A 14,875-nucleotide genomic window follows, 5' to 3' on the forward strand; every position below is an offset into this window, starting at 1 on the left:
GAGACCACCAACAGAGCTGCAACTTAACATTAACATCTTCTGGGTTGGTCAGCCACTAGGGGGCGCACCTGAGAAAAAGTCCAAAATGAATGGGTCCTCATGGTTCTAAGGATCAGTACTCATTTGGTATTTTGGGTCTTTTGATAATGACTGTAGTGCCCTTTTGTGGGCTAGTTAGACACTTCCAATTTATACCAATTGCTCAACCAATCACTGAGCAGGATGACTTTACTATCGGTCAAATCACAGCTCAGGGAATGGTCTAATTTTACCTTACCTTTAATTAGTGGAGCAACTTGTTGGAAAGGGGAGCTTCAGTCACAACTGGACCTACATGCGGTGACTGTTTTTTGGACGGGAATGTTTTAGACAGATTGAATAGTTGGGTTATGTGGAATTGTCCATTTATCTTTGTTAGGTAAGAAAGGATTGTGAAATACTGGCCTCATTAAAGCTGGTTCAGTGAAAATACTTCACTAAATACGTACATGCGTCTATCGAAATGCAGCTTTGCATAAGAATGTAAAGCTTGCAAATTGAGTCTGCAATATCTGTGAACTTTCAGTTTGTATTTCTTTCTGCAGTAGAAACCACACACACACACACACACACACACACACACACACACACACACACACACACACACACGTGTACTAGCTGAGCTGGGCAATAAGACTATATTTTATCATATCGTGATACATTTTGGTATTGTGATAATATGCTTTTCTAAGTATATGGAGGAGACTGTTAGTGCTTAATAAACACTGATCAGCTGCAGGTTTCATTACTAACAGTGTAATTAGACTAGTTCAAGTAGATGAAGTGCAGCAGATGTTGAGTATAAATCACTGTGTTCAGAGCAGGAGAGCATCTGAATAGTTGTTTATAAGAATCTGTCACTGCTGATGTTTTTAGTCTGTGATTACATGTACTGTGACAAATATTATGTATTGCGGAAAAAGCTGTGATATAGTATTTTTACCATATCGCCCAGCCCTAACGTGTCCGCACATGCAGAACGGGATAATGATACATTAGGAGAGGCTTGGCTGTTTGTGTGGTAGAATAAATTCAGTCTCCTTGCATTTGTAAAGTTCTTATCAAACCTTAAATGGAGATTGCGGTTCAAAATAGGACTCACACACCAGCACTTATTATACTGGTATAATTATTTCTACTAAAACATTATTTATAACTAAATATTATATTTTTATATTTCTATTTGTTTTATATGGAGAAATTCTCTCATCAGACAATAACAAATATTTAAGCACCACTTTTGGTCCCACTTTATATTGGTGGATAAGATGGCTAACTGGTGTATATCACAATATTTTGACATATAGGTCTTTATTTACTGACAATATTCAAGATAGACTTAAAAGGCATATGGTTTATGTCTATCTCTATCACTATGACGATAAAAATAACTTAAACCCTTGACGATAAAAAATAACCCTTTCCCACTTCTAGCTCCATTCATCACTATTCATCATGGACTTGCTCACAGGTGCCCTCTAGCATTTTTCAGTCATAATTTGGTTTAATTGGAGGACTTGGAAGTCGCTGGTTGTGGTATATATGCAATCAACATTTTGGAATCAGTGTTTTCAATCCAATAAACGGCATTTGGTTGCAGTATGAACTGTAACTATAAAGCTATAATTATTTATAAACTATATAAAATGTTTATATGCATAGAAAGAGAATCTAAAAAATGAAAACATAAAATGTGTCCCGAGTAATTATTAAATCACGGACACAGAAAAACCCTGTATGTCCAATTTTGCTGTTTTCCCCATATCATTTGAATCTGACAGCTGTTGTTTAGGTTTTGTCAAAACATCCTAATGAATGAACCAATACAATGCTCCAAAATGACTTTTTACATTGACTTCCATTCACACGTTTTTTTTTCTTTTGTAAAGTTGCCATTTTGGAGGTACAAGGTTTTTGCGTGTGAACTATTTACTCATTCATTTTTAAATATATATGACAAATGATGAGTGAACATTTGAATGCTAATGTATTTACAACACAGCAGTCTTTTATATTGTGGGAACATTAAATTAGGAATACTCTCATTCATTGGAAATAAATCTTGTTACATTAACATCAATGAAAACCTAATATGATATTTTAAACAGCACTGATGTGTTATTGGTGTAGGTCATGTTTGTCTGAGAAGGGTTACAGACCGACAGACTGTCCATTCAGAACACTGTAGCTTAAAGTAACACAGGGCTTCATTACAAGGCTACATAAATACAGTTACAGACTGGCTACAACTGCACTTTATAATAGACTGTAAACAATGCAAACGCTCATATACCTGGAGAAGACCAACTGAAGGGTTGCAGCCATTCTAGAGGACAAGCATTTCCTCTTTTCAAGTCACAGAAAAGTAGAAACAGATCACAGCACACATTGCAAGACAGACTGACAAAACCACAATCATGCAACTGTAATTATGTCTGCAATCATGTAGCTGCTATAACATCTGCTGTGGCACAGACTTTCAGACCTAAATATAGAACTAAACCAATCCTCTTATGAAAACCTGAGAAAATCTGAGCCATTAATTAATTACATAAACCTCAACACGGCCCAACAAAGTGGTCCGCTAATCCCTAGACTGGCTTTTCTACTGTTTACGGCTTTCAGAGCTCAAGAGAACGAGCAGCAAAACAAATAAAATGGAACAAGATATTAATCACCTCCGGAAACTGTGCAAGTGTGTGTGTGTGTGTGTGTGTGTGTGTGTGTGTGTGTGTGTGTGTGTGGTAACAATTTGCATAGTTCAGCACACTGTGGCTGTGGTAGTGGTGGTGGACCCATGAGAGGCAATACCTTGGTGTCGACCCTGAGCAGAAACTGTGCAAGCCCTTTAATTGGTCCAGGCAGCAGAGCGTCCTGACGGTCTCTGACAAACTTCTCTAGCACTGCCCACCACGCTGCCAGGGTCCGCTCAGCGAAGTCCTTCACACCAAAACGCACCACCAGCTTCTTTATTACCCACACTGCAAAACCACATACAAACACACACACAGTGTAAAACCCTCCTGAAAATCTCACCAGCTGCAAATTTCACTTCCTAAACCTAAGTGGGTAAAAAATACAAGCAAAGCTAGTAATGCACCAAGACCAAGACCAACATTCTGGGCCTTAACTGAACCGAACAGGATTTTTAGTCAGCCTTTAATGTATCACTGAATAATGAGGGGGGGGGGAGTTTAACCAGTACAGTATAATGATGATAATAATGAATAAACCTATAAATGCTTTAATAACATTATTTAAAGTAGAATATAAATATAAAGAGAATTCAAATTGTCATAAAATATTTATAAACATTAAAAACATTCATATAAATGAAATTGAATTGAGGCTTAAATCAATTTAGGTCCACATTTTAAAAAGTTAATGACAAAAGACAAATGAGATAGATTAAAAGAAATAAAAGAAATTTAACTTTTTATTATTATTATTATTATTATTATAGAAATAATGTAAACAACTGAACAGCATTAAACTATCAATAAGCAAGTAAAACATTTCTGCAGGTGAAAGAAAAGATAAGAATGGTGGTCAATATGATAAAAATACACCATATGCCCAAATGTTTGTGGACACCCCTTCTAATGAATGCATTCAGCTACTTTAAGTTACAACCATCGCTGACACAAATGTGTATTGAGCAGTGGAGCAATACGTTTGGGAGGAGTTGGGGAGTTGGGGATGAGGTAATCAACCAACATCCTGGCCTCACTTACGCTCTTTTTGGTGAATGCAATCAATATCTTACAGCAATACAAGTCTTCCCTATGCAGTAGAGACGGTTACTTCAACAAAAGCAAGACAGCCTCTTTTTGATTTTAGAGGAAACACTGAATGAACAGGTGTCCAAATACTTTTGTCCAGATGGTGTATTATATTAGTAGTGGCAGATTCTTAAAAACTGCTATTCAAATACTTTCCCATACTTATCACAATATATTAAAATATTTCATATAATTATTTACCATCCCTGGTGTGAATATAACAATAACTGAACTATAAAACTCAAGAGATTAACAGGCTGAACAGCTGATAAGTCAGCGAAATCAGGTGAAAAACTGAGCCTTTAAGATATACATTTAGGTAAATAACAGTTCAGGGTAAATATGCCAAAGCTGCTTTTTGCTCCATATCTTTGGAGACTTTTCACACAAAGTCTAACTTTATGTTTTCATTTAAAATTAGAAAATAAAATGACTATTACTCTGTACAAACCCTCAGAATCATACATTTCTAACCAGCTTTATTATACAACCTAAATCTATTGAATAGATGTCTATTATATAAGGACAAAATATTAGGTCAACTGACCCCAAGAAGTTTCCAGGGAGTAAATGACAGGAATGCAGTGACCCAGAAAATTCAGAATTAGATTACAGCTCTTCAGTAAATGTGTTGAGATTAGGTTTGGCTCCATTATTTGATCAGGACAGAAAATCAGGCAGAGTATCTTACCAGGGGAGGCTTCCTCTCTAAATTACCCTTTATTTAAACAATTTGTGTTGTCTGGAAATCCAGTTACATTTAAAAGCACTACTTCAAATCTGCCTTAAGCAGTGAGTTGTTTGTAAAGATGATTGCTAACACTGTTGTAGAGCTACCTAATCTTCACAATATGAAAATAGCTTCACATTTTGGTCAAATGTTTTTTTTTTTTTTTTGTCTTTTTCGGTCAGTTTAGGATGCCAAATGCTGGACATATGGCTATGCATCCCTAGGCAAATTCCAAGCACATCTGCTCATCAAAACACACACAAACACACATTACCAGCAAAAGGGATGGGCAGCAGCTGCAGGATCCAAAGGTTGAGCCAGACTTGCACCAGCACTATAGCCCAAACCAGCAGCACAAAGTAGATATCACTGGCCTTCTCTTTGTGTGGGAGTCCCTGGAACTCTTGGCGCACTCGCAGAGGGGTTACAGGAACTCCGCCAACCTTTCTGGGGGAGTCCACTGGCTCTGTGCAGAGGGGGGAGGGGGGGGGTTACAGTTACACTTACACAGGTTTGTTTATATGGTACAGGCTGGGGATTTCCAAAAATATTTTATTTGTGTACTTGGCTGTGACTGTATCTATGTGACTGTTTATTCATTACCTTTAGATGGTGTGTTCATACTGCTTTCTCCTTCTGACTCAGCAGTGGCGGTGTAATTGCTGCAGGAGATGGCCATGTAGATAGTGTTAGCAGCAAAAGACAAGACCTGTCCTGGAAGTTCACCTAGACACAGACAGAGGAAATAAGGGAAGGAGGGAGGGACACGACAAGGGATTTATCATGAATGTGGTCATCAAAAACTACATCTGTGGGATATTTTCCTCATTAATAAAACTATAATAAATAAATACACATAAATATGTTCAACTGTTCAGAAATATCACCCTTAAAAAAATCAGTTTGGTGTAATAGCCAAAGAAATATAGAAATTAGGGCCGTCTCAATCATTACCGGACTTGAGCTCATTAATTTGATGTGCAGTAGTAGCTGGACGTTTACATACGCTCCTCACTGTCATGGATACCACGGCAATATTGGGATTTCAATGATTTCTCTGAACTGTAACTTTTCTGGGGTAGAATGAGGGATCACATAAATCTTTAACTTAAAAAATTCTCAAAAGATTCTGGAAGTTCTGAAATGTTTAGCTGGCCAAAGCCAAAGACTTTCAACTTTCCCGTTACTGATCATGATTGACTACAGCTGGTATCGTCTCTCCTGCTCACATAAAAGGGTTAGTTTGACAGCACCCATTCGATTGACCAAACATACAGTTCAATGGGAAAGACCAAGGAGCTCAGTGCAGATCTGAAAAGTCAGGATTGTCTTGTGAGGTACGTTGAGGAGTAGCCACTTTGCCATGGTCTACAAAAAGACTCAAACTGCCACGTTTTGGTGAGATGAAATCAGTTTGGATAGTCAGGAACAACCCAAGGAAACAGGCCTTTAAGAGTAAACCTGGTGCAATAAACAGAAGAAATACTGTTTTCTATTAAAGATGTGTTGTAGACTCATTCTGCACCAGAAAAGTAACTGAAAGCCCAATATTGCCATAACATTCGTGTAAATGTCCGACCATAAATGTAATGTTTTAATATTAATATATGATTCATCATATAAAGTGTGGTGAACTGTGCAGTACTGAAATAGAGGACACACATGAACGCATGCATGTAGGTACAAACTGCAAGACAATGCCCCCAAAGAGTATCTGGACACCTTAACTGTTGTTTGGGAGACCTATTTCTTTAGATCAGGTCATATAATATTTAATAAAATGATATTAATTCCAGAGGAAAACATTTTATATACATTTTATGCATTCACAATTCACTACATTCAGAATTAGATTTTTTTGATATACAAAAAGAATATTTTTAATGTATTTTAAGTTTATTACACATTACAAATCCCATAAAAGTGCAAAATCTGAAAATAGTGCTTGATAGTATTTCTATCACGTGCTCTACCCACAGGCCATGTGCGGGTAAGCTTGTGTTCCCGGACAGTCTCATGAACTCATGAAGTGTACAAAGGAGGTTTTGTATGAAAGAATGCAGAAGGCTGTAATTGCTCAAATGATAATGGCCTCAAAATCACCTTTTGAAAGACTACTTTACCAAAATAAATAAATAAAGTTTTTAAATGGTCTGTTCAAAATAAATGCCAATTGGTTGGGTATTTTGTTTCTAACACAATAAATGCAATTTTAAAATATGGAAAATCAAATATTTTTGGGGGCACAGTGTTTCATGAAACTTACATGTTCGCTCATATTGTTGTTGTGACTCAACAACCTGTCTCTTTTTTACTGACAGTTATTCTGAACATTGTGTGATGAATGGACCAATAGAAATGCCCTAAAATGACATATGACACTGACTTCCATTGAAAGTTAAGTTGTTTTTCAACTTCTGTTAAGTTGGCAAATTGAAGATACAAGGTTCTTGCATGACAGCAAAAATTAAGCTTGTTTAACCAAGTCTGGGTTGAACAGTCTGTCTCAAAGCAGCATTACAGGCTTCTCAAATATCCCTTCCGTTAAGACGGATTTAAAGGGCTCAGAGTGGTTCAGCGGTCCAATGCGCTTCCACTATGCTCGAGAGGTCAACATCTACCCACATGAAGAGAGCCTGGCAAATTGTGCTCTCTCTGACTGAGTCGGAGTCAGAGAGAGCACAATTTGCCGGGCGCATTCTCCCCTTATCACTCCACTTTTCAGTGATGCTGGCGTCAGCTACCCAGCGATGCCACATCCGCTGCTTTGTATGTATCAGAGGAGACATGTGTTAAGTCTTCACCCTCTGAGTGTCAGGAGCACTGCTAATGCTAAAAGTGCTAGTGGAAAATAATGCACTGATTGAATTTGCTGATTTGAAAGCCCTACGACAATGTCTCCCATTTCTCTCGCCGTTCTCCACAGAGCGTTTAACCTATTTCATTGTTTGGCCTTGAGAAATATTACCCAATAATCATCTAGTATAATCAATAGTGACAGCCGGAGAAGAAACAATAAAGAAATAAACGCACGTTATAAGCAGCAGGTAACTTCAGACTGTCCTCACCTTTCCCTGATACAGAGGCTTTCTCCTGTGAGCCCACTATCAGCAGAGAGACCACCACCACAAACACTGGCACTCGCCAGGCACCTGTCAAAGACACTGCACAGAAACACACCACTATGACACAAGATATTCGCTATAAGCTATTTCAGACCTGTTTTAAGAGCAGTGGAACAGTGGGTTTCTGGATGCGGGAGGAAGTAGTTTGGGGATAGAAAATGAGATGAGTGGTTGAGCGAGACAAGAAGAATGAGGGGACCTGTTGGCCAAGAAGAGCAGCTGTGTGTTGATGCATCAGGGCCTGTTGGTGGGACAAAGGTCAGCACAAGGCCTTTTTAGCCAAAGTCCATGCTGACACAGACCCCACTGTTTCACTATCCAAGCTCAAATCTCAGCATAACAAATCACCAGCAAAGGTCCCTTAAGACCAGCAACTAAAAATACTTACAGGCCAGTCAGATCAAATTATGGCTGAGAGACAAACATGTCATTAGAGACTTTTAACAGTAGTGACATTCACACTGCCCAGCACACACATACACAAGCTTGTGTTTATACGGTGTATTTCACATTTCTGACATGATTTTAAATCTGATTCTCTTCTTGTCTGTTTTTTTCTATTTTGTTAAAATGTCATAATGACTGGACCAATTAAATTAATGACTTCTTAATAAAACCTTTAATTGAAAGTTGAAACTTTAAAATTATTTTTTTTATTATTACTTTCTCCCCTAAATTTTACATGTTGGAGATACAAGGTTTGTTTGACAGCAACAATATGTTCCATGTAAATTACTATGTTTATGTAGAGGATCTCCCAACAGGCAGAAATTATACTGCCTTAAACAAGGAAACAAACAAACAAAATATTTACTTTGGTTTAGCCCATATTCTTCCTGACCTATTACACCCTAGGGGTTACTAATCAGTAACTACATGCAAAGCAATGCTAACTGACTGAGTTGTTACTTAGTTATAACAGTAAGGCAAAAAAAAAAAAAAAAAAAAAAGCCAGAAACCGACGGTGGTTCCAAGGAGGTTAAGGCCGTTTTCACACTTGTCCTGAATACACAAGTCAACACCCAGGGGCTAACTATCACTGTCAAGCAGCAAAGTACAGTGGAAGTACCAGTACAAGCCAACACTACTAATCCGTACAGTGTTGGATGTTGATGAGAACGCCTCCTGTGGTCCTCAGCACTGCATCACTGGCAGGGAGTCTATTCTGAGGCCCACATGTTTTAGAGTAGGCTTTGTTTACAGTGTGGAAGTGAAAGTAAACCACAGTAGCTTGGCGCTATATGGGGTAGAAAAGCTATTTAAAAGGGATAAGTGTTTAGAAATTAAACAAATTACATGACAAAATAAAAAATGTCCATTAAAAGGCTGAATATTGATGCCTTATTGTCTGTCATCAAAGCACCGTCAGACTTTGTGTGCCCATGTTTATTCATAAAATTAGTAAATATTTTATTGCCGGGAATGAGATTTAATGACACACTGAAATCAAAATTCATACTTTCAAATCAGCCAATAAATAAATAAATAAAAAGCATTAGTATCAGCAGCTATTAAACCCTTTACACTCCAAAGCTTATTATACACTAAGGTGTATTATTCAGTAACTACAGGGACTTCTGGTGGGGCGATTCCTTAAACTCCGTAAATTAAGTCTGTTGGCTTTTATTCTGTTTCTGAAACTCAGTAATTCATTCTATGAGCTTATGTGTGTCCACAAAAACTAGTTGTGGGTCTTCTAAGTACTACTTCAGATCCACAAAAAAGTATGTGGACAATATGAACAGCTTTTGAAGTTTGAAATCTGGACTCCCTAAACTGTTGGACTTCAGCCTCGAGCTGCAGTGTAGCTCTAATTATCACAGCTAATGACAATATATTATATTATATTATATAGGTATTTTCCCCGCCCTCTTGTACCAAAGCTGAACTGTGCAAGTCTTACCCAGGTAGAATATGAGCGCTGTCCAAACAGGCACCGACATGGCCCGCAGGTAGCCCTCCATGCCAGGGGTCCACTTAAAGGCCACAGCCAACACATAGCCCACCACTAACGTGCCAACCTGGGGAAGAGAGAAGGCCTGTGACTGACTGAGTCATCAGATACACAGAAGGTTCAATGCTGTTCATTATGCTATTGCACAGCTAATCTAATACTGACTAATCACAACCTCCTTGACCATGACATTAAATAAATATAATGCTGACTACAAATAGTTTAGTAAAAAAATCTAATTTACACAATTTTCAACAATTCTTCACACTCCAGATACAGTCGGGCAGCCAAGACACGTTTAGCATCTGAACTGTGCTTCTTTAGGTTTGCAGCGGTGATGAGTCCCGTGTAGCCAACTGTGCAAAACCTAAAGCAACAAACCTGAATTTGGGTTTGCTTATTTTTGAAGTTAGTAGTAGGTCACACAGTGTTAGAAACCACAAGTCCAGAGAATATGTGGTAGCCTATGTGCAGAGATTGATGACCAAATTTCACAAAGGTGAGTTCCACCCAGAAGCCTTAAGCAAGCTAGTAACTTGCCGTGATATATTTAGCTTAATTAGCCGAATGGCATCTGACTATGACCCAGGAAGACCCACCTGCTTCTTCCAGATCTGCCAGGGTCTTTTTCTTTTTTGTTGGGAGGTTTGGGTTTTAAAGTAATTCATTCATTCGTTTTTTCATTCAATAATCACACATTCAAGAATTTGGTCAAGCAAGTCTTCATTTCAGGGGTTTTCTGAAATCAAAACAGGTTCAAAATTATACACAAATCTACTTCTATTACTAATTCATGTCCATTCCAAACTGTCTTTTAATTTGCCATGGCCAAGATTTATGGTACACCGCACAAACTTATGGAATAACGAATAATGAAGACTACCCCAGAATTCTTCAGCACAACCTCAAACCCCCAGTTAGACCGTTAAAACTTGGACATAATTGGAGTTTCCATCAGGACAGTGACAAACACACATCAAGAGTGGTTGTGGAATAGATAAAGCAGGACAGGATTAGACTTTTGCAAAGGATTGCCTGAAGTCCTGACCTCAAACCTATTGAAAATATGTGGACTGTATTTTGAGGCCAGGTCTGTGCCAGGAAACAAATAAAATTTACTGAACTCTATCAGTTTTGCCAAGACGAGTCCTCAAATATTCAACCAGAATTCTGCCAGAAGCTTGCTGAAGGACATTGAACGAACTGTTCGGTGTGCTGTATGTATGAAACTGACCGTGTATTGATTTCAGCCCACAGAAGCTGAAAAAAGCCCCAAAAATTAGGCTCATGCACCAATTTATTCTGTTAAAGATGATGTGCATTCATTCTGCCCCCCAAAAAACAGTTCAGTAGAACATCACTGAAAGCCTAATATAGCCCTGCCATTAATGATAAGTATGTAAATGTCCGACCACGACCGTACATACTTTTGACTTATAGCTCCAGGGCAACTGGGGTCCACATAGCCACTATAGTACATCCCCACAGAGCAAAGGGCATGGGGAAACAGGGCATGGGAAGTGCAGCACAATTACACACAGTCACAATGCAAATACACCACACAGTATTACCAGGGTTTGGTATGAGAACTTCTAAGGAGGTGCTGAATGTCTAAGAGCACTCTGCTCTTTGAAACGTAGAACAGGAATGGCATTAGCTATTTAGCCCCACAGCTATTTAAACTCATCAGCATGTGGTCACATGTTCAGCTGTTACTTAAGACATTGTGCAAATGAACTTTTGAGCATGCCCCAGGGTTGGCCTGCATGATGTGACCAAGAATTCATTTCTCAATATTTCTTTCTGTATTGAGATTAAAGAAACATGTTGTATGCAATATCTGACCAGTTCATAGGTCACAATAAGTCAGTTACCAAGTAATGACAAATAACTAAATAAAATGAAAAATGAAAAAATGCCATACTGACTAACTATATTTAAATGTTTGTATTAAAATATACTATATATTCATATCCAGCTCAGTCCAGGACATTTTGGCTTTTGGACACACTGTACCCATTTAGACCAGCAGCACTTGGCCAGTAGCAAACTGTCAAATGCCCCATTCTCTCAGGCCAGGCAACTGTGACACACTCAACATCAGTGTCGGAATACAGAGGAAGAAATACACACACACACACACACACACACACACACACACACACACACACACACACTATACATCCAAAAGTTAGTGTACACCCCTTCTAATGAATGCATTCAGCTACTTTAAGCTGTACCCACTGCTGACACAGCTGTGCAAATGCACACACAGATTGTGTCTAGTCCCTGTAAAAGTAAAAGTATTGCCAATAGAATAGGACTCTTATGGGCATATAAACATGAACCTATTGGCACCAAGCCTACGGTGCTAGGGTGGACTATATGGGTATGGGTATATGGGTATAAAGCCCCCCAGAGGACTATGTTCTCTGGAATGACGGTACTCCATCAAATCCTTTTGGGATGTAAAATTTAGTAGAAAACCATCCCTGGACAGTAGAGACGGTTTCTTCAACCAAAGAAGGATCAAATACTTTTAATAGCTGTTATACCTTTTAAATGAAACAATGAATGAGCAGGTGTCCCAACACTTTTGTCAATTTAGTGTAAATTTAGCAAAGAATTTAGAAAAAATAATTTAGCATAGCCAGTTGACCAATCATGTGTTTTTTAGAGAGCTGGATGGAGACCTGAGGACCCAGAGGAAACTCGCATTGGAAGAACCCATGAAACTCCCCACAGACAGAGACCAAAACTCTGTCATGCAGATTTCTCCTGTACAACATCCAGAGAATTCCACCCTTCCTCTCTAGAGAGGTCACTGAGGTGCTCGTTCAGTCTCTTGTTACTTCAAGACTTGACTACTGCAACTCTCTTCTGGCAGGTCTCCCTCTGCGCACCATCAGGCCCCTGCAACTCATCCAGAATGCAGTGGCACGGGTCGTCTTCAACGTCCCTAAATTCAGTCATGTCACTCCACTGCTGCGTTCTCTTCACTGGCTTCCTGTAGCTGCTTCCCGCATCAGATTCAAAACCCTGACGCTGGCCTACAAAGCCAAGAACGGACCAGCCCCTCCGTACTTGATGGCAATGGTCAAAAGCCGATCCGCACCAAGAGCCCTTTGAGCTTTGAGTACAGCTCAGCTTGACCCTCCATCCCTTTAAAATCCACGAAAGAAGAGCGTCCAGGCTTTTTTCTGTCCTGGCACCAAAGAGGTGGAACGAGCTTCCCCTGGGTGTCCGAACGGCAGAGTCACTCGCTGCCTTCAAACGCAGACTGAAGACCCTCCTCTTCCGAGAGGACTTGGATGAATAGCAGAGTACTATGATCTCCATATTGACGTGTGTTCAGTAGAGTCTAAACTAGCTAGGTCCCTCAGGTCCCTAGAGATGAGTGGCACAAAAACCCTAACCCTAGCCCTAGCTAACCTTAACCTCAGTAAAAGAAAATAAGCAGTTCTGCTTTCACACTTTTATCAAATGTAACATACAGCTTCTATACAGCTGCGCTTTGATCCACCTCTAAAGGACATGCATTTCTGGACAAGCTGAGGTGGTAGAGTACTATTAAGGGATTTTACACAAATATGACTTCCGTGACGAGTCACAAGTTTCCGTGAGCACTGTCCTGCTTGCTTCCCCAAAGATATGAAGCGTAATGATCAGCATGCCGAGCCTGGAGTAGCAATGCTAGAGGAGCTACTCTCCCTGTAGACAAACTGCACATCACATCATCGGAGGGGAAAAACCATGCCCCTTATGGAGGAAAGCATCCTGCAAAGTGATCAACAGAAGTGAATGGGGAATTGTGGGTTGTCTTGAAACTACTTTAACATAAAACGTCAACACCAGCCTACTTTAATACCCATCCGCCTGCAGAAAGGGTCAGGCATGTACATACACTAAATATGTTTGGACCCCCTCTGTGTCTCTTTTCTGTCCCAAAATCAGTGTGGAAAAATGATCCCACAGAGCGGCCAGTCAGAACTACCAGACTCACAGACGTAGATGCTATCAGGATCAAATTAAGTCCCTGTATGAGTCTTCACATGGCCCTGTGGCCAGGGAGCCCTTCTGTCTGTTGGTTGTTTTAAGCTCGTCTTCTTGGCTCTGTTTGCATCTGAGAGTCCTGTAAAAAAAATAATTAGGGCTTTTCGATGCGATTTATCTTGCGACCCACCACCCTACAGCTTTTTAGCATTTTTGCTGTTTTAGTTTAAACCCAATAATGAAAAGTCGTCAAAACAATTCACTGGAAAGTGCAGAGTTGTGTCACCCTTGGCATGGGCTTGGCCTAAACCTACTCTGTCTCTATTACAGCTCATCTGATCAACATCATCAACATCATTTTCAATAAATGATGTGTGTGAAAGTATGTGTAAAGTCTCTCAAACATGCTTCCTCCAAGTTAAAGGTTAAAAATGCACATATTTGCCGAGCCCGGGTATCGAACCCACATCCCTGTCAACAATAGGCCGGAGCTCTAACCACTGAGCCACCACTGCCCCACATGGTGTTATCGCAGCCCTCCTCTAGTCTTCACGCTCTCATAGCGTGCAATTCAGCTGGAAAAACCATCAACACTTCTGTAACTTAAATGAGAAGTCAGAACTGCATAACCCTCAACATAGCAATGACCACAATCTCACGAGGTGAAAACTGATCATCTCACATATGAAGGTCAGACAGTCGGACGTAGTAATCAGTGTGTGAAGAAACTCTGAGCAGGGCTGCTGACCGAACAGGTCAGGGGTGGGGAACAGAGGGCCAACACAGTTTCTGTGAGTTGAATCATTTAATAATTAGTAATTGTTTAGTTTTCGTTTCATTATTATGTGCTTATTATTCAGAGTCTACTAATTATTTAGTATTTATTAAGTATCCATTAAGTAGTAATTATTTAGTAATGACCAATTCAGCATTTACTAATTATCCAACAAGTATTAATTACTCAGTACCTACCAGTTATTCAGTGTTAACTCATTTAATAATCACTCATTATTTAGTATTTACTGATTGCTCAGTATATATTAGTTATTCAGTACCTACTAATTATTAATTAAGTAGTAATTATTTAGTAATTACCAATTCAGCATTTACTAATTATCCAATAAGTATTATTCAGCACCAACCAGTTATTTCATATTTACTATATATTCAATAATTACTTATTTTATTTAGTACTTTTTATTTTTTCACTACGTACTATATAATTAATTTGTATTCGTTCTTCAGTACATCC

At 39.1% G+C, this 14,875-nt stretch overlaps 1 protein-coding gene across 3 annotated transcripts in view; it reads right to left on the reverse strand.

Moving 5' to 3' along the window:
* Positions 1–14,875, reverse strand: part of tmem245 (transmembrane protein 245) — a 44,861-nt gene that overhangs the window by 27,493 nt on the left and 2,493 nt on the right. For 2 of the 3 annotated variants that reach the window (XM_072692144.1, XM_072692137.1), the window contains exons 2-6: positions 9,580–9,697; positions 7,620–7,715; positions 5,155–5,277; positions 4,826–5,017; positions 2,851–3,020 (exon numbers count right to left, since the gene is read on the reverse strand). In XM_072692144.1, coding sequence (XP_072548245.1) covers positions 2,851–3,020; positions 4,826–5,017; positions 5,155–5,277; positions 7,620–7,715; positions 9,580–9,697 — 699 coding nt within the window. The remainder of the gene's footprint in view (positions 1–2,850; positions 3,021–4,825; positions 5,018–5,154; positions 5,278–7,619; positions 7,716–9,579; positions 9,698–14,875) is intronic. The other variant, XM_072692152.1, reaches the window with a different exon arrangement.

This window comes from Salminus brasiliensis, chromosome 1 (assembly GCF_030463535.1).
Source record: "Salminus brasiliensis chromosome 1, fSalBra1.hap2, whole genome shotgun sequence".
NCBI lineage: Eukaryota > Metazoa > Chordata > Actinopteri > Characiformes > Bryconidae > Salminus > Salminus brasiliensis.